Raw genomic sequence first — 24369 nt, forward strand, 5'->3', positions numbered from 1 at the left:
TTGTGATAATGTAAAATAACAGTCTCATATTATGGGAGCACAATGGCTACATGAAGGTCAGGGACTCAGAGATGCGTTAATCGGAGGTGGCAGAGCGAGGCTCAGCAGACTTGGGTAACAAGTCCAGGGCACGTAGCAGGGGTCAGCGCCCAGGTTGTCTGGAGCCCAAGCTCCGTCTTTTTTTTACCACAGTCTTCGCTGCTTTTCTGAGTCTGTGTCGGTGACTCTGATGACGAGGAGCAGGAACACTGGTATCAGAAATGGAGAAGAGCATAGAAGAGCAGAAGCGTCTTAGAGTGTTGTCATTATTAACTGTGTTCTGGGGATGAGGAGGCAGAGAAAGTGGGCAATTAAATGCCTAAATTAGGGACATTAGAGACTATAGCACTGTATAAGTTTCTGCATTTATGCTATTTTTTTTTCACAATTCTATTTTTCAGACTCCTTTAGAAAATGTCCCAGGTAACCTTTCCCCTATCAAGGACCCTGACCGACTCCTTCAGGACGTTGACATCAATCGCCTCCGTGCTGTTGTCTTCCGGGATGTGGTAGGTGGTGCCTACGTGACTTCCCAGGAAGGACCTTCCGCAGTGGTTTGTGTGAAATGATTTGAATTTTGTAAGAAAGCTGGTCAGTAAAACCGAAGGTCCTAGAGTCGGGAACTCTGTGGAGTTTATAATGTAATTCTGTTTATAAAACGTTTGAGCCCCAGCTTCTCTGAAAGCTTACTGACATGTTATTGTTTAAATTATGTGAAATTTTGAGACAAGTTTTATATATACTAAGCAAAATTGTAATTCCATTTTATCCTGAATCATCCGTTCCTCTCTTTTAGTATCCCTTGCTATATATGTAGGTACCGAATAGTTTGTTATCACGATTATTCCTTGTATTATGGGTAAAAGGGATTGATTCATTATGGTATTACTGACAGTTGCTTTTTGGGGGATGCAGTTGCTTTTGAAAGAAGAATCTGCATTTAAAAAATGTAGGTACCTTTGGAAAATTGAGTTAGAGGGGAGGGTAATAAGGCTGAAGTGAGAGACGGACTAAGGAGACAGTCTCAGAGAGGGCACTTGGGCTAGGGGAGGGTGCGGTCGGGGCGGCGGTGGCCCTGTGGAGCAGGCCCGGTGCACGCAGCGCTCCTTAGTATCGTTATTACTGTCAGCCACTCGGAACGCTGTTTTCCTTCTTACCGAAATTATTTTCAGCTGCAGTTTTCATTCAGTATTACTTGTATTACTTTCAGGTATGCAGCATTATTTTAATGATTTATGAAACAGAAGAAAGTTTGTGTTTTAAATTTACACGGGATTAATTGGATGGATTACTTTATACTTTAAAAAGTGGTCAAAATGTATTTAAGTCATACAGCATCATACCACATGGTACAATATACAGTAGAAAAATCATCACTTTACTATGTAGCAGTTCTTATAAGTCACTGGGAAAATTATAAACATACTAGTACAAAAATAGGCAGTGGACATAAAATATGAGAGAGATGGTGATATAAAAATTCGGTATTACCAGTAATCAAAAGAATGCAAATTAACAACAAAAGTCAGATAATTTTACTATCAGACACATGACAATGCAAAATGAATCATGCCAGCATTTCCAGGGCTCGCTGAGTGGGCTCCGTCCTGTAGTGCTGGAAGGACTCGCATGCAGCCGGTCAGCCCCTTGGAAGAGCGCCCTATGGCACTCCGCTGCCAGCGGTGCCCTGGGGCCTTGCAGTGCTGCTTGGCGGAGCTTGGAACCTCCCATGCTCGTTGGAGATGCCTGCGGGCAGCTCGGCACCAGGGCACAGACGCAGCAGGAGTTTCAGTCCGACGAGGTCTGGTGCTCCATGCAGCAGGCAGTTGCGCAGCCATCACAGTCAGATTCTTCGGGGAATTCAGTGACATGGAAACACTCCCGACACACTTTAGGGAAAGCAGCAGTGTGCCACAGTGCTTCTATTTCACAAGTATCACATCCGTGTGCTGTGTGTGTGCACGTGTGCCCACATATCTCAACCTAAAAAACACCAGCATCGCCAGTGATTGTCTTTAGGCTAACAGTTTTTATTTGGCACTTAATTCTTTTATACTTTTTTGTGCTCTCAAGGTTTCTGTAGTAAACTCATACTGCTTTGTAATTAATAAATGATTAAGGAATTTTTAAAAAATAGGAGATAAAACACATGATAGTATAGAAACTATGATGCAAGAATTTCACCATAATCTGATTTGTAATCTAGACTTGGGAAAAATCACTAACAATGTAACCATTTAGAAATGGAAATTATTCTTCCTGAAAAAAGATTTCATGGAAAGAACGTTTTTAAAATGAGGGATGATTAAAACATGGGGCATATCTTTATTTCCAAGAGTCACCATCAGACCAGTGGTGTGGCATTGTGTTTAAATGGTGAGTTCTGCATCGGTGTCTTGCGGAAGAGTGGGGTGACTCTGCTGACAGCTGCAGACGTTCTGTGAACCTGCTGGGTACTGAGCTAGTGATGTTTCGTGCGCTGGGAGGCAGCGTGTCTGGCGGCCTCCGGAGGAAAACCGGATGCGGGGTCCAAGAATAAGTCTCTTTCTTGTTCTCATTTGTTTCCTGTGGTGAAGACATTGCTGATTTAGTCCCATGAACTGTTTAAGTCCAAGTAAAATATTTGTGTGACAAAATTTGTGATGTGGTAGAAAATACAGCTTAAAAAAGAAAACTTTGTTTTTAGTGTTCCCCAGTAAGCTGAAAATGAACGCAAACTTATTATCCTAAGTTGTCTGTGTCCAAATTATATAAACCGAAGTAATTTTAATCCCTAGAAATTGGATTGAAAGTTTCCCAACATTGTGGTTGAAGCATTTCGGCTTTTCAAGGATTTCAGAGTTAATTATATAACTGAAGCAATGTTGAATAGTGACGAACCCCATTGTGAAGCAAATGGGAGGGACATAATAAAGTTCATGTCTTCATAACAGTAAAATACCTCAGAAAGTCAGTTCATCTGTGTAAAACTTTAGTTCTCCAGATGTTCAGCCTCTAAGTAAATTGTTATTCTTTTTCAAAGACAACTGGGAATAAGTGGCGCGGTTAGTTTGCAAACCTGGACTTGAGAAGAAAAGGTGGCTACTTGTGTGCCCTGTGGGAGGGGCTGGCGGTTGGCCGGGACGGCAGGGGCTCTTGTTCACAGCCCGGCAGCCTGGCCTTCGACATGCCTTCCTTGCACGTGTACTTGTTAAATGCCCTTTAACTGTCTGCCTGGGTCTGCGTTTCCAAAGGTGGAGGCAGAAGTGTTGTGAGATCCTTAGGGTCTATCACAGCTTGGGCCGCGTTTGCATTTATTTTCAGTCAGCATCTTTTGTTGGTCCGATTGTACTCATATCCTTTATAATAACCATTTAAGCTTTGATTTCCCCCCTTTCTGTATATTTATTCCATTAGCATTGCAATGCAAGGAGTGTGCAGTTTAAACACTTCATAGGAAAAGGTCTCCAGAAAAGCTGTCACCCGTGGAGTACAAAATTCTAAATTCCTGTTTCAGAACAAATTGGTCTATTTTGGACATTTTCTCCAGTAGCTGTACTAATAATTTTGCTTCATGGTATTAAACCATCAGTAAATATTTTTTGTTTACGCTCTGTTCTGATGAAAGCACATAATTTACTTTTCCTCTTGGATCTTTATTTTTACTGTTGACAGTATTGCAGTTGTCCTCCCCCCCCAACACACACTCTGCCATCCATGTCCATGGGGCAGTTACACAGGTTCTTCAGCTGGTCCCCTCACAGTCACGTACATTTTGGATTTATTTATATGGCACTTAAATGAAGTCATAAATATGAAGTGCCCATTATCAGTTACTAGACTCTAATGCATGTTTGTTTTTCATCTGTGGGGCACAGTAATGCAGTTTTGGTTTGAAGCATCACTTTTGCCTTGCTTTGAAAAAAGCTTGATGACTATTTACATGCAACTCCTTAGATATGGTCCACCTTGGAAGTGGTCTTAGAGATCATACAAACCTGCCTGCTGATGGTTTCTCCCTGTTAGAGGGTTATCTAGGCTTATGGGATATATCTTTCAAGGTAACAGGCACCTCCCAGGTACAGTTACCTTCTTCCCCACTAGACTGCAGGCTGTGTGGGGAACCATTAGCTCTGTGCTGAGCAGGCCACTCTCCTTCAGGCCTAGTGGGGCTTTGCTGGTCTCTGGGAGGGCCCCACATGTTCCTGAGCTTCTGCAGCCGCAGCCTCAGGTACTGGTGGCGTTTCCCTGGTTATTTTTCCAGACCAGGCCAGGGGGGCTGTGACTTCTTTTTATATGTGGTCGAGGCCTCCACTCTTTCTGAAGCTGCTTTGTGCCCCTTCTGGCTCCTGAGGAGCTCCCATGAAATCTGGCTGTTGCTCCCCAGCCTTGTGTCCCCCAGTTCAGCATCCTGCGCAGATAGTAACAGCTCAGAATTGCATGGGTTCCAAGTACCATTTTACTCTATTGATATTTTAGAGCATTGGAAACTGCTTGTGTACTTGAGATGTTAAATTACTCTTTTCAACCTTGTGCCACCTGCCTAATTTTTAATGTGCATACTCTTTAGGAAGTAATAGATAATAATAGTGAAAAGCACAAAGAATAAAATTTTGTGACATATTCAACCAAATTTTAACATTTTTGTTCTTTTAAATTATCTTTCAACCTGTAACTCAGATGGTATATTCCTGGGGTTTTGTACAATATTTATACTTACATGATAATGAATAACTATATAATTAGCAAGTTTTAATAAAAGTTAAATGTCATAGTTTGCCTCTATAAAGAAAACGGAATAGGAACAGTTTCGTGCATTCTAAGACCTTTTACTTTAAAATGTTTGGACATTAAGTCTGCTTTTCACTCCACACAGGACGACAGCAAGCAGGCGCAGTTCTTGGCTCTGGCTGTGGTGTACTTCATCTCGGTGCTGATGGTCTCCAAGTACCGGGACATCCTGGAGCCCCAGCGCGAGACGGCGCGGCCGGGGGGCCCGCCGGGCAGGAGCATCAGGCAGGAGATCAACTCGCCCACGAGTACAGGTACTCGCCGTGGTTGGAGTTGTGTGGGTTTCCATGATCATTCACCTCCTCTTCATTTCGTTCTCACATCCAGACTTAAACTGATGCTGTTCCTAGTTCCACATAAGTGGTACATAAAGGCCAGTTTAATATTCTTTAATCCCTCAAAAATGTATGAGTGGTATTTCCATGATATTTGCTATATTTTCATTTTTCAGTGCATTTTTGGTTTTAGTGTTTTACATTTGTTAATATGAGTCAGTTATATTATTTAACATGCAAGTAACTCATGCAGTTTAAATTTATTACTTTTTAACTTTTATAAACATCTAATTAGGAGGTTCTTGTAGAGTTGTGCAAGACTAAGACTAAGCCAAAATACAAATCTTGATAGCCAAGTTCAAAGCTAGCATTCCTCTTTCTTGCTTGCCTTTGCTTTGAAATTATTTAAGTATTTAAATATCCCTGTTGTATAATTAACATATTATAAATAGAGTATTATATTTTCAATATCAGTATTCTATCAGAGACTCATAATAAGCAAACATACATCCTAAACTTCATACCAAAGTAGCTTCAGCTAAAATCAAAGACTTAACCTTCAACAGCAGCCCGTCCCAGCGCAGGCTGCCCTTCCTGTCCACAGAAGACACTCGCGGTGGAGGAGTTCCTGCGTGTTCAGATTGCTCTACTCTGCTTGAAACAATAACACATTTCCTGGTAGCTCATAGCCTAACATCCTGGGGCAGCTTCCATTAACGGCATCTCAGGCCAGGTGTTGGTGCCAAGGCTGCCTCTCTGTTTTTGTGCAGTGTGACCTTGGTAGCCCCATGGTTGTCTCAGGTACCACCGGTTAGCTTGCAGTAGAAATGGTCTTTCCTACATACGTGTTCATGGTATATAAATAAAACAGATATTTTAAAAAGCGAGTATAAATCAGTGGTCAGATCTCTGCATCTTATTTTTCATAGCACGTCATACCTCATTCACCTTTTACGGTTGCGTGAAAATACGGGCTCTGTCGACACTGCGGTACTTTGCTGCTGCATGCCAGGTTACCTTCGGACTCCTGAACACGGGAGTGCGTTCGGGCGCCCTCCTCCTTTCAGCCCAGGGCCTCAGATTCCTGTTCTGCCATTGCAGTTTGTCTTTTGACCATTTAACAAACTAAGGCTTTATTACCTTAATCAAATTTTTTGTGTTTAATGCATTCATATATATATATATATATATATATATATATATACACACACACACATACATATATATATACATACAATGAGCAATATATTAGTGAATTGCCAGTTTACAAAAAGCACTTCTGATTTTCTCCTGTGTGTGTTTGTCTCTCTGTCTGGTGCTGAAATAGTCACAAGTGTATCACCTCCTTTCTCCTAATATGCAGCACTTCTGTGCCCCCAGAGGCGTGGCCCTTCTTGCTAGCACTGTCTGCATGCCGCGGTAACATAAAGCTGTCGTGCACGCACCGTCGTGGACCGTGTTGCAGGTTGTTACATGCTGCTCAAATCTGATTCCATGATTTTCTCCACAGTTGTGGTCATACCATCTCTCCCTCATCCAAGTTTGAACCATGGATTCCTTGCCAAGTTAATTCCTGAGCAGAGCTTTGCCCACTCATTTTACAAAGGTAATACCTCATCTCCTGACCTGTTTGGGTATTCTTACTTTCTCGCGTCATATACTGAATATCCATAGTGCTGTTGTTCACGAACAAGTGTACACCTCAGGCTTCATGGAGATACCTGTTGCATTTATACCTGGCTAATGAGCAACACAGCGCTTTTGTGTGCGTATCCCTTACATTTCTAAGTGCTGTCTGTGCACGGAGGGTGCCGGACTCCGTGTCTAACAGCCCGCCCAGCGACGGCGTTCACCGGGGACCGCGGCAGAGGCACAGCGCAGCCCGGCACTGCCTGGGCCCTGAGACTATGGCCGCTCCAGACTCATAGGAAGGAAGCTTAAAGTGAGCCCTGTAGCCTCAGTTCGGCCAGAGCCCAGTGCAGCTCTCTGCGCTCCAGCAAGCCGTGTGCAGGCCAGGTTCGCACGTCCACGAGAAGAGTGTGGACCGTGCAAAGAAGCAGAAAAATGTGGTGCAGAAGCAGGAGGAAAAATCAGCCGGTAGGAACGTGTCAGAGAGGACAGAGCGGCGGAACTACTAGATACGGACAAACAGCTGTCGTAAGTGTGTACAAAGTGTTTTTCATTGTAAATGGAAAAGTGAACATAATGAGAAAAATGGGAGAGTTTTTAAAAGAAGAACCAGGTGGAATTTTCAGAGATGAATAAAGATGTCTGGGTAAGATCAGTATGAAAAGTGTGTCTGCAGAGCAGAGGGAAACAGCGGGCCGCCTTTTGCGCCCCCTGCCTCCCCTATAGGGCCTCCCATGCATACTGTCCACATGGTCCCGGGACACTGGCGTGAAGGGCTCTGCCCCCGCGACCGGGTGTGGTCTGTAGGACAGCTGCTTGCTTCTAAGGGAAAGAGCCTCAGAAAGGCAGAGAGGCTGCGGCCTGCAAGGGGTTTGACCCTGACAGAGAGGGCAAAGAGCTGGGGACAGAGGTGTGACATCACCTGTAGGAGCAGAGGCCCTGCCTGGCTTAAGTCAGCAGGAAGGGGGACCTGCACCGTGGACTGCAGGAGCTGCTGGCCTGAGCGTGCACGGGGTAACTCCGGACGGGCTGCCAGTGCAGTGTGCCCCTGTGTTGGCTGCAGACGCGGCAGCCCCATTGGCAGAACTGGTGGCAGCGGGGTCTTTTGTGACAAGTTGGGGAATGCACAGCTGTTTTTCATAAATGCAGGAGTTTTTAAAAGAAGAACCAGGTGGAACTTTCAGAGATGAATAAAGATGTTCCTTTGAGCATCATGGCCTTTGAACATCCTAATGAAGCAAGGGAAATATCTTTTTAGCTTTATTCCTCACTAACACATATGGCTATGAGTCGTATAAGAAGGATCAGAGGAGGTCAGATTCAGTGTCCCCTGGAATCCGTGTCCTGTGGAAGCAGGTGCCAAAGCAGCTGCAGTGACTGGGAGGTACCTCACTTAGGCCACCTGCATCAGAACCTTCGTCACGACTTTCTCATCAAGAAAGTGTTGCTGCAAGGACAGTGCAGCTGAGCTGCCCAGTGTCCTTGGTGTGGTGACAGCCTGAAGTGCTTGCAGGGTGACGAATAGGCTCGCTGTGCTCTCTCCCTAGTGTGAGGACCTGGGCGCTGACGACGAGGGGGTCACCGCCAGCTGCGGCGCATGGGGGTGGGGAGGTGCCGCTGCCGCTGCTGTTAGCCTGCAGTGTCACCCCCCCACTGCTACACCCCCCAGTGTCGCACAGGGTCGGCCCCCGCAGGGGTCTGCTCTCAAAGACGAACAGGAGTGGCTGCTTCGTCAGACGCGTAAAGTGTTTTCCCTCTACACAGTGCTTCTAGCAAAGAAGGGTTGCCACGTGTGTCTTACCGGCAGAGAGTGTCAGAGGGCAAAGATCGAAGTCAAAATCTTGGAAGTACACAATTTCTATGACGTTTCATTATTTAATAATAATTATCAATGAACTATCTCAGTCTATAGGAATAGTCTTGATTTCGTTCATCCTTGAAAAGTTGCCTTGTCATTTTATGTATTCAATGAATGCTTCGTGTTTTATTTTCCATTAAAAGAAGATTGATGCATAGGAAATTCAGGGAACTAAAAATCTTTCAGTGAAAGGCTTTGTCTTTGATTATAACTGTGCAGGATGAATTACTGGAACTGGGTACAGAACATCGATGGCATGTTTTGAAGATACAGCCTTTCCAGTGTCATTGTGGATAAGAGTTTAAAATAAGAATTCTGAGCTCCCGAGTTTTCATCCCGTCAGCGCGTCTCCGTGACACTGCTCTCTCCATTCTGTGTGTTATTAAAATGAAAGCAGGTCAGCTGTGTGTTACCCCCTGAGGGACATTATTTCAGGTTCAGCTTGGATCGGATCAGGTTAACGAGCAAAAGCTCAAGGTCAGATTAGAAACTTTAAATATTCTCAGTGTTCGTTCAAAGTGTTTACATAGTCATTTGGTTTGGGAAATAACTCGTTGCTTAAAAGTTTTTGTTTAGTTCTGAGAAAAGTTATAAGTGTAAAAAACTTTTGTGTACACACACTTTTAGTGCAACATGGACAGTTTTTGCGATTTTTTTCCAGTGTTATCTTTGTTCACATTATATTTATTGAGAAATAGTTTTGTGGAGTCAAATAATAAAAACATTTGTGCTTTTATTCTGTGTACTTTAGAACATTTTTGTAGTCACAGTTTGAGAAGCTTTGCCTCCGTCACACTTCCCTCCCTTCTGGCCACCCCTTATTGAGCCTTTTGGAAATTTCCGAGCTGGCCCTCCGGCCTCTCCTTTTTGGACTGGACCGTCCTCACTCCCAGGCCTCGGCCCTTCTACGAACACTGCCCGTTCCTTTCCTGGACTCATCTCTGGCCGCTCATTGTTTCAGCTGGTGGACGATGCTAAAACAACCCTAACACATCACTGAAAAAGTCATGCAGTGGAGTACAATTCGGATTTAATATACATTCACATAGTAAATACTTTATAATATATAGTATAACAAAATAATGAAATAATTTTTCTCTGTAAAGGATTTCTATAACTGTGGGACAAAATTGCAATGTCCAAACTTACAGTAGCAAGATTTATTTTAGTGCTAATTGACCTGGATTACTATGATTCTCTTCGAGATGGTTTTCTTACCTCCTCTTACTGCTCTTCATTGTAGTGCTTTTTTAGTTTTGCTACATTTTGTTTTAAAGTAGGAGTGAAATTCTGTCCCATTCTGACTTGAATTTTTCTAGTAGCATTTAGAGTCAAATACCACATGGGTCTTGGGTAATCTGGTGGCCGACCACCTTTCTACCTTTGTCTCAGGTTCCCCCCGCTCGCTGCTGATGTTGCAGCCAGGTTACCTCTCAGTTCTTCAGACATTCCAGGGCTTTCCTGCCTCATACTTTGCTCCTGGTGGTTGGCTCTCACTTTTCCCCGTGGTTTCCGTGACTGCTGCTCACGCATCTTTCAGCTGTTAGTGGTCACCTCTTCGTAGCATCTTTTCGTACTCACAGCATCGCCTGGTTTTCCCCCAGCCACCCTGTTGCCTGAATGGCACCCTCCTTTTTCCTCATCTTGTGGTCCTGCATTCTACGGATTTGTCGAGTTGCGTATTCGGATGTATACTTTCAGAAGTGGGCCTTGTCACCTTGCCTGGCACGGGGAAGTAGGCCAACTAAATATTGTTAAGCTAGTGAAATAAGTGAGAGAGTGGAACGGTTTTTTTGAAAAAAGCTAAGGATTGATGGTAGCCATAAAATGGATGTAAGAAACTTTTATTGATAGATTGTCCTAGAAGCTGTTAGAGCTTTGTGTTATTTCACTGTAAGTTTAACAAGAAGAAAGTTAATGTGTAGGTGAACTTACAAGTAAATGTCATATTTTTCATCTAACAATTTATATTCAAGGAAAAGGATTAACAGGAAATAAAATAAGAGAATGTGGTACTGTTACAATAATAGACATAGGGCATAGACAGTCTTCAAATAGACTGGAATTTGTATATGTCATTATTTTAAATACAACTTTTTTAATCAAATGGAATGGCAAGTTATTTGAAAAATGGTTTGGGGCTTACCACATGGGGTGACCACTTGGGAAAAAGTCAGTTCATATCCCTGTTTTATAGTATGCCAGATAAATTTCACACACAGTTTATGCTAAAAATGAAACAGCATAATTTAAGAAAATTAAAATTAATATTTGTATAAGAAAACATATTTAAATCATAACATCATGGGCTGAAGCTGTAAAGTACATGATTAAATGAAGGTTTTACAAGGTGTATGTTGGCCACATTCACAAAATAAAAGGATAAATGCAATTAGGAAGAATTACACTTACAGGATAAAAGTGAATAATAGCCTTAATGAATAAAAAACTCTTACAGATCAATTAAAGTAATACATCACAGTAATGGAGAAATGTAGAAAAATACCAAAAAACTAACCAAAGAAATGCAGCATACAGTACAAATGAGAAAATTTTATTTAAATCCACCAGTAACAAGTAAGTTTATATTTAAACAAAAACATAATTTTCAATTTGGACAAAATTTTGAAAAGTAATATAAATATGTGTACTTTACATAGCATAAAAATACCCATAACCCTTGATCTATTTTACTTTCAGAATTGCATCTTATAGGGGGAAAAAGACCAATAATTTATATACAAATATATTTTTTAATTTATTTTTTAATTGTTCAAGTACAGTTTTCTGTCTTCTACTCCCATCCTGGCCCACCTGCCCAGTGCTCCCCCCTCCCTCCCATTTCTGCCCCCTCTGGTTTTTGTCTGTGTACAAATATTTTTACTGCTTAGTTTTTGTTGGATATGTAGAAATAAAATGAATATTTATTTAATTTTTAAAAGATTTTCTTTGTTTATATTTAATGAGGGGAAGGAAAAGTGAAAGACAGGGACAGAAACATCATTATGTGGTTGCCTCTCACATGCCCCCTTCTGGGGACCTGGCCTGCAACCCAGGCGTGTGCCCTGACTGGGAATTGAACCAGTGACCCTTTGGTTCACAGGCTGCCACTCAATCCACTGAGTCAGTATTTAATAAATGTTAACTTTAGCCAGCCAGGGCTAAAGTTAATATTTATTAAATAAGTTTTTATATTCTTACAAACTAGCACTAATATTTTTAATGTTACAAGTTTGTTATTTTCTCTAGCTTTTGGAATGATTTTTAACGGATCCTTTGTAATCTATTAAGTGGGCACGTTATAATTTATCATAGTAAATTACGGAGTATTACTCCTTAATACTATTACTAATATAATACAGAGTTTTTACTGGGTAGTGATATTGAATATGTTATATATTTCAGTTATATACTGGTGAAAGTCATGGTCAGTTATTCATAACAAATATTTTTTAAAACTTTAACTTCTAAATGCCTGTTTTTAATACTACTGAAGGTGCCAAGTGTGGGGGAAGGTGGGGATGGAACAGGCTATAATTATGGGGGATACATAGTAATGGAGGAAAGTACAATAAAAATAAACTATTCAGAAAAGAAAAACCTCCTGTTTTCCTTCCTTCCTTCCTTCTTTCCTTCCCCCATCTCTCTTTCTCATCTTCTGATTGTACCTTCCTTTCAATTAACTTTACAGTTCCTTTGGTGTGTATTTGCTGAATAAACGAATGGTTGCCTGTTCCATAATATAATACAGGGTGTGGGCACTGGGAGTGTAGGGAAAACACAGCACGTAGGAAGCCTCTGTCCTCGTGCGCCGAGCACTCTAGCGAGCGAGGTACGCTTTTAGGAGCTACGCACTTGAATCTGCCAGGGATGTTGCGTTCTGGGGAGTAGAATTACAGAGTGTCTGTCACAAGAAAGCACAGGAGGGACCCTCACATCACTGAGGGTTGGGAAAGGCTTTGTGGAAGGGATAGTTAGTGGGGCACCTGAGGGTGATGTCAGTCAGTTTGGGAAGAGCGTGGGGACAGTGGAAGCACGTTCCTGAAAAGGCGAATGTGGGTTCCGAGAAGTCCCTTGGCCTATTGTGGGAACATGCGTGGGTGAACAAAGATCAAGGGAACCAGAAGCGTCCCCTGAGTTTAGATGGGGAGGCAGGAACCAGATCCCACAGGGGTCTGGATTTTAAACTGAGTGGAGGAGTATTGGACCGGTGTCCCGTCGCTGCCATGCCTAGTTACCGCAGACTTCCTGACCTAAAGCGACACAGGTCACAGTCTTCCAGTTCTGTAGGGCACAGCTCTAACAGCGGTTTTGCTGCTGGTAGGAGCAGAAAGGTTCGAGAGGTGACAAGTGCTGGGGACGGGTGTGAGGACAAGACGCATCCCCTGCCTGAGGCTTCCCCTTCAACACGGGAGAGGAGGTGGTGGTTTCATGTGCTGTGTAGAAACCAGCACGGAGAGGGGAGCAAGGTGAGGAAAGGAGGGATACTTTCTCAGTGAAAGAACAAGATGAAACCTCCGGGGGTCAGGTCCTTAATGAAATGGGGAGAAGTAACTCATCCGGTAAAGATTTCAAAGAATAGTCATAAAGGTGCCCACTGAATGGGGGAGAAGAGTGGACGGACCCAGAGGGAAATTCAGCAGAGAAAAGGAAGTGAAGGAAGGACCACATGGGGACGACAGGGCCGGCAGCGCGGTGCCCGAACCACAGAGCGCGCTGCAGAGCCCAGCTGCACAGGCCACGAGGCCGAGGCAGGGCCAGGCGCCGGGGGAGAAGGCGGCGGAACCGATCCAGTGGCAACATGGATTTAAAAAAAGAAAGCAGAGCCCTGGCTGGTGTAGCTCAGTGGATTGAGTGCAGGCCTGCAAACCAGATGATTGAGGTTCGATTCCCAGTCAGGGCACATGCCCGGGTTGCAGGTCAGTTCCCAGCAGGGGACGCATGCAAGGCAACCATACATTGAAGGAAAAAAAAAAAAGAAAGCAGAAACAGCCTTTTGGGGACAATATTGAGCAGCATAACATTTTTGTTACAGGCCTCCTAGAAGGAAAGAGAGAGAAAGGGGTGGGAAAGGTATTTGAAGAAATGCTGCCTGAGACCTTGACACCCTGCAGAAGGAAGTAGGGACCTAGATGCGTTCCTCCTGGGGTGTCTGGAAGAGTCGGTCTCTGGGAAGCTGGGTCCAGCGAGGACGGTCCCGGTGGTAGAAGACAGGTTTCTTTGTCGTCCTCACAGCACACGAGGCCTGCATCTTTCACGGGGCATATCCTACAAGTCTGCAATCACAACTGGTCTGTCCAAGCAAAATGCAAAACCCATTAGTTGTGGAGCCCGAACTGGAATTTTGACGTGATGTTTCCATTCTGTCATTTTCTCTTCAGAAAGGAAGGAAAAATACCCGAGTAGCTTAAGGGCTGAACTTAGAGGCAAGGTGAGGGTGAGAGGTGGTTTTCGTAGGGACGGACGTGCTGGCGGGCTTGGTGCGGGGAGTTAAAGCCGGGGAGAGGGGCAGAGAGACTGGCTGGGAGCAGTCGGGCTCTGCATTTTCCTACAGCGTGTGGTGATGGTGATGACAATGGCAGTGATGGGGACCGTGATCTCCACAGAGCAACCGCCACAAAGCCTCAGAGCAGCACGACTTCATGCCACGTGCCCTCTTCACGAACCGTGTGCTCTAGTCGTCACTCCCACTGTGTGGCGTGCGTGCCGTGGCCACGCTCCTTCAGCAGACTGAAGAGCAAGGCCGAGAACTGCAGCCCGGCGCTTGCCCCACATCCCAGAGCGAGGATGAGCCTCGATCAGAACTGACACGCCGCGCATGAACTCGTCATCTCACCCAGGCAGCGGTCTGCGGCTCGGTCAGTTGGTACCGCCGCCTTAAACCGACCGGCTCCTTTCTGTTTTCTCTGCGACTCGACAGCTGTACACGTGTGTGCCGGCCTTTCCTTCTGGGGGTTTTCCTCGCCTCCGTCACATTACAGAGACGGCATGATGTATTTTTCTTCGGGAAAAAGTAAAAACAAGCTAAGGTAAGAGAAAAGCAAAACACGTACTTATGAATATTTTACAATTTCTATTGGATATTTTACCAAAAACGCACAAAATGGCACTAGACTAAAATTTGGAGCTTAGCCGTCTCTTATCAGGCAGGCATCCAAAAACCACTCCTCCGGGAAAAGCCACAAGAACACAGGCAGAAATGGTCCAGGTCCCTTCTTCTGTTCCGCAGGAAGTAATCAAAAGCTTGCAACTATCCACAGATAGTCCAATCAAGACAACTGCAGGACCTCCATGAGGATCTGGGGCTTTGTGGTGACTTGGCCTGCCCTCTCGCCACCCCTTTCTCCCAGCTCTGCAGTGACCTAGGAAACCAGGAGCTGTGAGAACTGCAGTCCAGCAGCCACTGCGAGAAGGCCAGCAAGGTGTTCACAGAAAGACCTGTTTTCGGGCGGTCACTGTTTGACCTGGCTGACAGGTTGCTCTGGGAGAGCCCTGCTCACTAGGGGTGCTCATGTCTGATCTGGTCAATGCCTGCTTGGCACGTAAAGCTGTATTTCCAAGGTGTTTGTCAGAATAATTAGCAGCAGTTTTTGTTTAACATTGCAACTGCCTTGGGTTTCAGTACCAGCAGTGGCAATGAGAGCCTTATCAAAAAAGTTAACAGGTAGGCCTGGGAATTTGATGTCTATGTTCCTGGAGCTTTGCTCGGGTCCAGGAAAGACCTGAGAGGGCCCCAGGCACTTCCCTCTAGCTTGTTTTCAGGCTCTGTGCCCGCAGGGAGTAAAGGTAGGGAGAGTCATAAACAGGTAAGTGTCAAAAATATGCCTGACATACACACAGCCTTTGGCAGGGAGTGAACGCCCCACTGGCTCCAGACGCTGAAGGCCCTCTCTGTCCGGGTGTTAGCTGACGACCAGGTGGATGGAGCGGGGACTCGGTGCCGCAGATGGCAGGGGATGTGGGGTCACGGAATCCACCAGGCGAGGGGGTGAACAGACTCAGCAGCAGGGAACCCCACTGGAGGGGTCTGCTTTCCAGGATTGGTGAATCCGATGTTTTCACTGTCTAATTTTCAACAAAAATCATGAAACACACAAACGAACGTGGCTGACATGGCACAAAAATAGGAGCAGAGCATAGGAGGTGCCCTGCGGTTGGCCACACTCAGCAGTTACCTTAAACCAGTCATCATGTGTGCGCTCAGGTAACGGAAGGAAACTTTTCCTGTTTGGTAATGTTTCACGAAAGGAGAGTGTCAGTAAAGAAACATCGTATCGTGGAAAAGAACTGAGTAGAAATTTGGATGAAAATTTAATAACCAAAATGTAAAATTCATTGGAGGGGCGCCGCAGAAGCGCTCAGGTGGCAGGAAGAGGCATGGGCACCCTTCGTGAAAGGTCCGTAGCGATGGCCGGACTTGGAGACGGGGCGAAGCGTGAGGACAGTCTCAGAGACCCGTGGGAGGCCCTGGAGTGAACCAGCACACGTGCACGGGGGTTCCAGAAGAGCAGAGAGAAAGAGGCAGGGCAGAAAGGACCCTGGGAGGGACAGTGGCCTGAGACCGTCCGGGGTCTGATGGAGTCATTGCTGGGATTCCAAGGGGCTCCGTGCTCTGCGTGCAGGACGACTCCAGCGGGTTGGACACCATGCGCACGGCCACAGCCGGAGGCCCCTTCTCGGCTCACGCTTGTTTCTTCCGAACTGTGATTTTGTCTCTTATGGCCCCGTTTTTGGTCACACCGAAGTCCTGAAGCTGTACTGTTTTTCATACATTCAGGGTGGCAAACAAATTGAACGATATATAATTAATTGCAAACAGTTACTCAGTGCAGTCTTGTGTTGCATAAAATGAATTTTAACAATGACTGAAAGTTTTTATCTATTTTTTTCTCTTTGGAATTCAGGTTAATTTTTATTTAAGTTGGCAATTTTGGATTTAATATAAGCAAAATATACATGGTTGTTATATACAGATTTTAATGTTTTATTTTAAATCACTTCAGTGTGATGTAGTTTCCTTACTATTACTGTTTGAAGAGGAAATAATTAGTGTGATTTCAGTGCCATACTGACGAGGAGCTGACTGGTCCTTCCATGTTGTTCCTTAGCTAGTTTGGGAAATAGTATGAATGATTCAATAGGTAACACACTGAAACACTTCATAGATCACTGCAAAACAAGATCTTTAGGGGAAGGGATGTGGTAAGTGAGGTCACCACATGGAAATCGTGTCATTTAACCCCATAATTTTCACAAAATTGGTGAGATGAACTCAGGCTCAGTGAAGCCCTGAGAAAGAGAGGCACCTGGCGTCCGGTGGCCCATTTCTGACCAGGTAGGTCACTCAGGCGGGCCTGCCCTGCCCCGTGACCAGACAGGGCCATGCCTGCCGAGGCGGAGGAGCGCTGGTGGGAGGTACAGGTGTGCGGGCCGAGGCACGCATGGCCACGCACGCACGGCCGTGTGTGCTTCCTCTGCTTGTCTTGCTTACCGTCCTGTTGGAGTCACTCAGGCCAAACGCTTGCCACACTGCCACGTCCCACAGAACCCTGTGGGTTTGTGCGGTGATGTCTGTGCCGTCAACTAGCAGGACATCCGCAAAAGGTGTTCGTGCACGATGGCAGCTTGAGATGAGCTCTTTTGACGACTGATCTGCTTTTTATTTGCACTTACTGTAACTCGATTTTCCACTGGTGTTTGTTCTTATTTCTATGTGGTGTGATCACAAGGTGTGCCTTGCAGAACTTAACGTAGTTGAACAGAATTTTTATTCTAGCAGATGTACTGCTTTGTTTTTGAAATCTTTTCTCAGTCATAGTGAAAATGAAACTGAGGGTTTGATCACTGTGTAAACATTCTGATGATTCATTTGAAAGTTTTATAATGCTTAATTTTAATAAACTTAATTGTGTTTTATAAATGAGGTTAGCATTAATATTGGAGTTTCAAGTCTCTAGGTAATGAGTTATAGATTTTAATTGTCTATTGATAATCAATTGAAGAAAATAGCAAAAAGTTATATTTGGTGGGAAAATCTCATTATGTGGTACCTTGTGGAAACCTTAAAGCTTTTATTTCCCTCCATATTTTGTATGCTAGCAAAATCTTATGTTTCATACTAAGTAAACTTGAAAAGTTAAATTTTTTCTGTAACTCTTGATGTAAAACACACTGTAAAGAAAGATATTGAGACATCCCATTAGGGTAAAGCCAAACTCAAGGCCATTTAGCTAATCTGTAAATTAGATAAATTCAGACTAAGTGGTAGACTTGATTATATTCCTTTAAAAAAAATCCTCATCTGAGGACATGCTGATTGATTTCAGAGAGGGGAAGGGAGGAAAGCGAGGGAGGGAAGCATCCACGTGAGGAACACCGACGAGAGAGGAACACGTCCGTGGCCTCCTGTGTGTGCCCTGACCAGGGATCGAACCCACAGCTTTCAGTCACAAGATGACTCTCCAACCAACCGAGCCACACTGGCCAGGGTATTAGACGCCTTTTGATAATTAACCTCTGTAAGAAAAATTAGTCCATGCTAGTAATCACGATACCGATTTTTTTCTTGATGTTGGAGTTTTTTTCTTCTGCGTTTGCATTTTGGTCCTATTGTTTCAGAGATATTACTAGCTCTTTTGTTTTTTCTGTTTTCTCTCCAAAAATACGCAGTCTGTGGATGCACACATACATGAAATACATACATTCATTCCGCATCCTTAATGGGGCGGAATTGGAGTAGTCTCTCTGGGAGTAGAAATAAGTAACTTCCTTAGACATCTGTGTTCTCATTTTGTGTCCCTAAGGTGATTTTGAAATCTCCAGTTTAGTTGGCACCTCAGTTTTAATGACCCCAAAATGCATGGGTGTGTTTACCTTGGTCTGCAGGTAGAAGCATCGCAGAGACCCCGCAGGCTGCCCAGGTTCCGGTGTTGAGAGGCCAGGGGATGTGTAAGAGAGCAGGGGCTCTGGCTGCCTGCTGGACAGGACTGGCTTACGTGCCGATGTCTCCCACCCAACCACACTGTCCTGCACACCCGGTAGCAGGTGTTCCGTTTACCACGGGCTTTGTCCCCTCTAATCTGGGAGACTAGCTTGTTAGTGATACTGGGTTTCTCCTCTTAGGCTTTTTATCGGAACCTCTTTTTTCCTTACAGAAACCCCTGCTGCGTTTCCAGATGCTGTGAAGGAGAAAGAAGCACCAGCCCCCAGCGAAGATGTGCAGCTGGGAAGCTCCATTCCGCCCACAGATTCGGGAGTCGGAGAGGAGCAAGTGGCCAGCATCCTGAATGGGGCGGAACTGGAGCCGGGCCCCGGCCCTGATGCCATGAGTGAGCTGCTCTCCACCTTGTCATCTGAAGTGAAGAAGTCACAAGAGAGCTTGGCCGAGCCCCCCAGTGAAATGTTGAAGCCTGCGCCGTCCATATCCAGCATCAGCCAAACCAAGGGCATCAATGTCAAGGAGATCCTGAAGAGTCTCGTGGCCACCCCCGTGGACGTGGTGGAGTGTGGCCCGGACCCTGTCCCGTACCCGGACCCAGCCCTGAAGAGGGAGGCGCAGGCGATTCTTCCCATGCAGTTCCATTCCTTCGACAGGTGGGTGCATGGCCTGCTCTCTGGTGCTCCGTGCATGGGGCCGGGGGAGGGCTGGAATCCGCGCACTAAAAATACCCAGGGGTCTCGAATCTACTGACGTAGATTCTTGCTGCAAAGGACATCTAAGTGAAACCAACCTGGTTGAGCTCCCAGCGTGGCGTCCGAAGAGCAGACCTCAGAAAGGGGTTCTGTAGGCTGCGGAGCCCGTCAGTGCACTGGAGACAGCGCAGCCCAGATTCCCGTGATGATCGATTTCCAAGTGACAGCCCCCCCCCACACCCCAGGTGGGACACCATTGTGTGGTTTTGGACTGAATTGTTTCATGGGTATAATCGGGGACGGGAGGGCCAGGTTTCTTCCAGGTCTGGTCTGGCTCTGCAGTTGCATCAGAATGGGCTCCGAAACCACAGCTGTTGTGTATGAGGCAGCCTGCTGTGTTTCAAGTTCTCAATGCTGGCCTATGAGAAATATTTTTTAAATGTGTAGTCATCTTCCTTATGGAATTTACATTTTCTTTGTAAAAGCCATATTTTGAGGCATGAATTGGAAAGTAGATATTGCTGACTTGCATTTCAGGGTTCTTTCTAAGCAATTTGTAACATGGCCCTGTCTGTCCCACTACCCTCAAATGTTAATCATGCAAATAACTTTCAGTTGAGACTCAAGGATTTTTTTTCTATTCCAGTGTAGCTGCCAAATGAAAGGATAGTTCACAGAAGAATATAATATTTTAGAACCAAAGAACTCGCGCATATAATATATTTTACTATTTAAAAGCATGTTAGAATAGGAAAAATAGTTTAGGTAGGCTCTTTACTGATAGTGTCTGATACTGGGATTGATACAGTTTCTGAATTATGTTTGTGTACTGTGTCTGACTTTACCTTATGTATGTTCAAAACACTTTTTCCTACAAAATGTGTATTTGTGTGTGAAGTGATGGCCAGTGTTTTTTTTAAGATTGAGAAGACCAAGGTTGGAAATCAGATGCTCCTTCAGTTGTAACGTCAGAGTATAATGTCTGTTTCATACTGGTTTCTCTAAACCAGTCAGACTGCTTCATCCAAGTTGGAGACGGTGATGTTTCCTGGTTGGGGCGGAAGTGTGGCAGCAAAGCCACTTTCAGTTGGGATTAATTATCTTTACATAAGAGTACAATTTAAACTTTCCTCATACATATTTTAACTAGTGTCCTACAGATACTTCTCGACATCCTACTGTGAAAATATGAGCAATATTAGTCATTGTATAGCATAAAATGATGAGTATTTTGCCCTTTGTAAACTTAAAAGTAATAAAAGGAGATAGAAATGTTTGCATGTAAGTATCATATAAAATATGTCAAGTGTCAAGAAAAATTTTTAAACTAAAAGAAAGGAAGGTCTGTAAATGTAGAAAGATACTTCTTTTCACAGTGGTCTGTGTGTTCATGTAGAATCTTGGCTGTTCCTTGTGCCATGTCCTGTCAATGTCCTCAGTCTCACCCGTTGGGTTCAGGACCCAGGTGTCCGGGTGTGTGTGTGTCTGGGTGCGTCTAAACATGACGTAAGAATTCCCAACTGCCAAGTTCTAGAAATGACCGTTACAGTGACTTCACTTAGGGTCACGAAAGTGTCGTTTCACTTAACTGTAAGTTATATATTTAAATTTCTTAATAAAAAATAGAGAATTATAATTCACATAAGAGCATCCAGTGAAACAAAAATGAAGTAAAATATTTTTGTTTCTATTTGGAAAATTGTAAGAACATTGTTTTTTAATAATCCATAACAAAGCAGTCACCTCTGTACCAATATTCTTAGCTACTGAAAATTTATTATACATTTGAGAATGTCACTTTAAAAAAATAGAACTTTTGATTTGTTCTTGGTGGCTTGTGAGCAAAGCGCCACAGGAGTGCAGTCCTTGCCCCGGACCAGTGAGCGGAGCTGGGGCTGAGGGCACAAAGCACATCCCAGCCCCTTTCAGGGAGGGGTCCCCAGCGGGGCTGACGTCGGGCCGCTCGGGTGCTGCCGCATGTAAATGACAGGCGAGGCGGTGTTGATGAGAGCAGGGATTGGGGTCTCAGGGGCGCCGGTGCCGATTGAACAGAAGCGGCCTCACAGTGCACGCAGCCCACGTCTGTCACCGTCACCGCTCAAAGTCGTAATGGGAGGTGGCAGTCTGAAATGAGTTGCCACGGCAAAGAGGATTATTTTTGAAATGCTTTCACACAAATCACTGGGCCCGGCATACAACTTAGTTTCATGCTTTAATGTCATCAGGAGGCACAAATTGGTGTGTCTAATTGTTTGCCACCTGCCAGCAAAATGAGCTGCCAGCCAGCCAGACGGGTCTGATTGTCTGTCAGCCACTCAATACATTGGGACTGACAACATCAAAAATTCAACTTCCAGCCCCGGAGCTTGGGGCAGGCTCGGAGGCCTGTCCCTCGCGGCTGCGCTCTCCATTGTGCTTCTGAGGCTTTCTGCTGCTGGCCGTGCCTGTCCAAGACGTGATCATTCCATTGCAGAGTGTATAAACACGTTTCAGAGCACTGGACTCAGAAAGCCCTGTTGTGACCTGTCTTTTAACATCCGGTTCAAGTTTCTGAAAATAGGGTCCAAGAGGACAGGCTTCGGAAGCAGAGGCCCGGACACCACCAGTTTCAGACTCAGACTTCTGTGGGTCGTCCTGAAACAGTGAAGTCTTCACGGGTTGTCTGCATTCAGGGCGTGGCCAGAAACTCACGTCGTGCCTTTCTTTGTAGCGGCATCAGACTTCATAATAACGCTATCCAGTCCTCTTGGAAATCGCCTAGGGTGTCACTTTTTGTGAGCCAATAGTTCATTTATTCTATTGCCAGCATGTATCCTTTGGACTTGGCGTAGGTTGTTAGTTTGGGTACAGCTTCCTACCCAACTGCTGGGGTTTACTGTGTTAACTGGCACTCTGACACGGGGTGTCTCTCCGCTCTTGGGATGGAGTCTGGATGAATTTCAGTGTTCTGAAGTTTATTTTTTACTTTTTGCAACAATACATTTTAGAAACATTGAGACCTAACTGAAATAACCCCCTTTTCTCTGAGTTTTAAATCTCCCACCAGATTGCGTTATGGAATGTGTAGACATTCTCATCTACACATTGGGAAAGAGCCGGTGCCTTTCCTTCCCCTCCCTCCCGCCTCCGTCGGCACTGGGTTGAGCGTGCCTTTGATGCCACCGAGCGGCCCGACAGGTGCCGTCTCCGGGTGAGAATGCCGTGTGTGCAGAGGGACTGCAATTACAAACTAACACGGCTTTCCGGATGCTCTGTACCGGGAGCAGAGAGAACCACTCGTCACGGCCTCCTTGCCAGCAGCAGTGCTTAGTGACCCCACCACGAACACACCCCCAGAACTGCCAGCTTCCCCCCAGTACTCTCCTGGCAGATTTCTATCCAGGGCTGTGGTTTATACAGTACCCAGCTGAGCTGTGTTTTTTTATGAATTAGTAACCTTGTAACGTCTAGGTTGTGGTAATGTGTTTCCTCTAAACCACCAGGTAAGCTTTACCCTATCTTGGATACCACATTTTAATCCTATAGATGTATGTGCTTTTAGTCTTTGAGAATTTGCTGTATGTATGTCTGTGATTTAGCTCAGTCCTACTTCACCTGGGGTTCTTGAGATTTCCCTTCAGTTTGGACAAAAGACTTTAAAAAAAAAGGCAAGGAGCAATGTGCTTCTCCATGCGTTTTGACTGTTGTTGTGTTTAGAAAATTGTAAATCTCAGATTTCACAGATAGCTTATGCTCGTGTTGCTTCTCTGGCTCACAGCCATTCGTCGTACAGGACTGCCCCTCACCTAGGGTTTTACATGTCTGCTTACACAGGGTTTGAATTTCTGGGCTTGATGTGTTCAGGCAGATGAGTCTGCATTTCCCCCTCAAACTGTAACATTCTTGCTTCCAAATGTTTCATTCTCTGAGAAAGAAAATTTCTAAAGTGAAAAAATCTTTTGTGAATATTACAGGACTAAAAACTCAATACACATAGCCTTCGTATTATTAAACCCAAAGTCCAAGCTCAGGCTAGGTCTTTCCGATTTTTTTATCATTAACATTTTTAACATTAGTGATGAGAGTGCCAAGTTAGGCAGGGGTGTCAAACTCATTGTCGCCGGGGGCCACATCACAGGGCCAAATGCGATTTGGGACTGTACTAATGTAACTACCCCTTAACAGTGAGGCGAGAGCTCGGCTTTGCCGCTGGGTGGAAACAAGGGGCCGGCCAGATAAAACAAGGGGCCGGCCTCGGGTTTGCCCTGTAGAGCATGCAGATTTCATGGAATCCTCTCACGTTGATTTCTTTAAACTTAGAGTTAAGCGAGATTATTTTTTAAAATATAGTTATTACTGAGTATGTTAAGTTTCTGTACTTTTAGTTTTCTAATTTTTTAAACAAATGTGTTCATCGTGGTGTTTAAAGGATGACTGGGTAGATGTGAGCCAGACTTGTGAATAGTCTGTCAGCCTTCACATCTCAGGGTCTGCGATGCCTGACCGCTGCAGTGCCGGCTGTTACCAGGCTCCAGGTGTCCTGGGTGCAGTTTTGGGGCCCGTTGCTAGATGCAATGTCAGTGCCAGCCTAAGTTGTCCAGTTTTGTTGCCTTCACCTCTCCTGGCATTTATACTGGCAGTCAGTGAGCTGAAGAAGGACCTCTCTTTAAAGGGTAGGTTAATAAAACTTGCTCAACTCTTTCTTATATACCCTTTTTTCTGCGGGTATTCTAAATATAAACTAAGGACTCATAAAACAGGAAAACATCAGAGCGGTAACCTTGGGGTTTCTCTTGGGTTGTCATGTCGGCTTGAAATCAGCACCAGATTGGTTCTCTCCATAGTTTCAGTTTTTTCTTCAAGATAAACGTTGAACACCTGTAAGCCGTGGTAGGGAACAGCGGTAACCTGGAAATTAGGAGAACTGACTGTTGGTGATGGGTCTCTTTGTAGTTGCCTGTAGAAGTTTTGCTGTTGTCTTTGGCCCTTCAGGACTCACTCAGCCTCCCAGCACTCAGAACACTGCATGGTCCCCACAGGTCCCCCGGCGTTACGGAATTCCGGGATAAGGAGCAGGTGGCTCACTTGGTTAGAAGGCCCGAGTGCCAGAACAGGGAGGACGTTCCCTGTTCCCCAGGTACTCTGTCTGCAGGCGCTCCTGTCCCCGCAGGTACTTCCTACATCCTT

The 24369-nt window shown here is 44.9% G+C and overlaps 1 protein-coding gene across 1 annotated transcript in view; it reads left to right on the forward strand.

The window, feature by feature from the left end:
- NBEA (neurobeachin) overlaps positions 1–24369 on the forward strand; it is a 439670-nt gene that overhangs the window by 111521 nt on the left and 303780 nt on the right. The window contains exons 27-30 of the mRNA XM_053665561.1: positions 441–548; positions 4895–5063; positions 6595–6690; positions 18726–19164. Of these exons, the coding sequence (XP_053521536.1) occupies positions 441–548; positions 4895–5063; positions 6595–6690; positions 18726–19164 (812 nt within the window). The remainder of the gene's footprint in view (positions 1–440; positions 549–4894; positions 5064–6594; positions 6691–18725; positions 19165–24369) is intronic.

Source organism: Artibeus jamaicensis, unplaced genomic scaffold (genome assembly GCF_021234435.1).
Source record: "Artibeus jamaicensis isolate MK-2021 breed Jamaican fruit bat unplaced genomic scaffold, CSHL_Jam_final contig_415, whole genome shotgun sequence".
NCBI classification, from domain to species: Eukaryota; Metazoa; Chordata; class Mammalia; order Chiroptera; family Phyllostomidae; genus Artibeus; species Artibeus jamaicensis.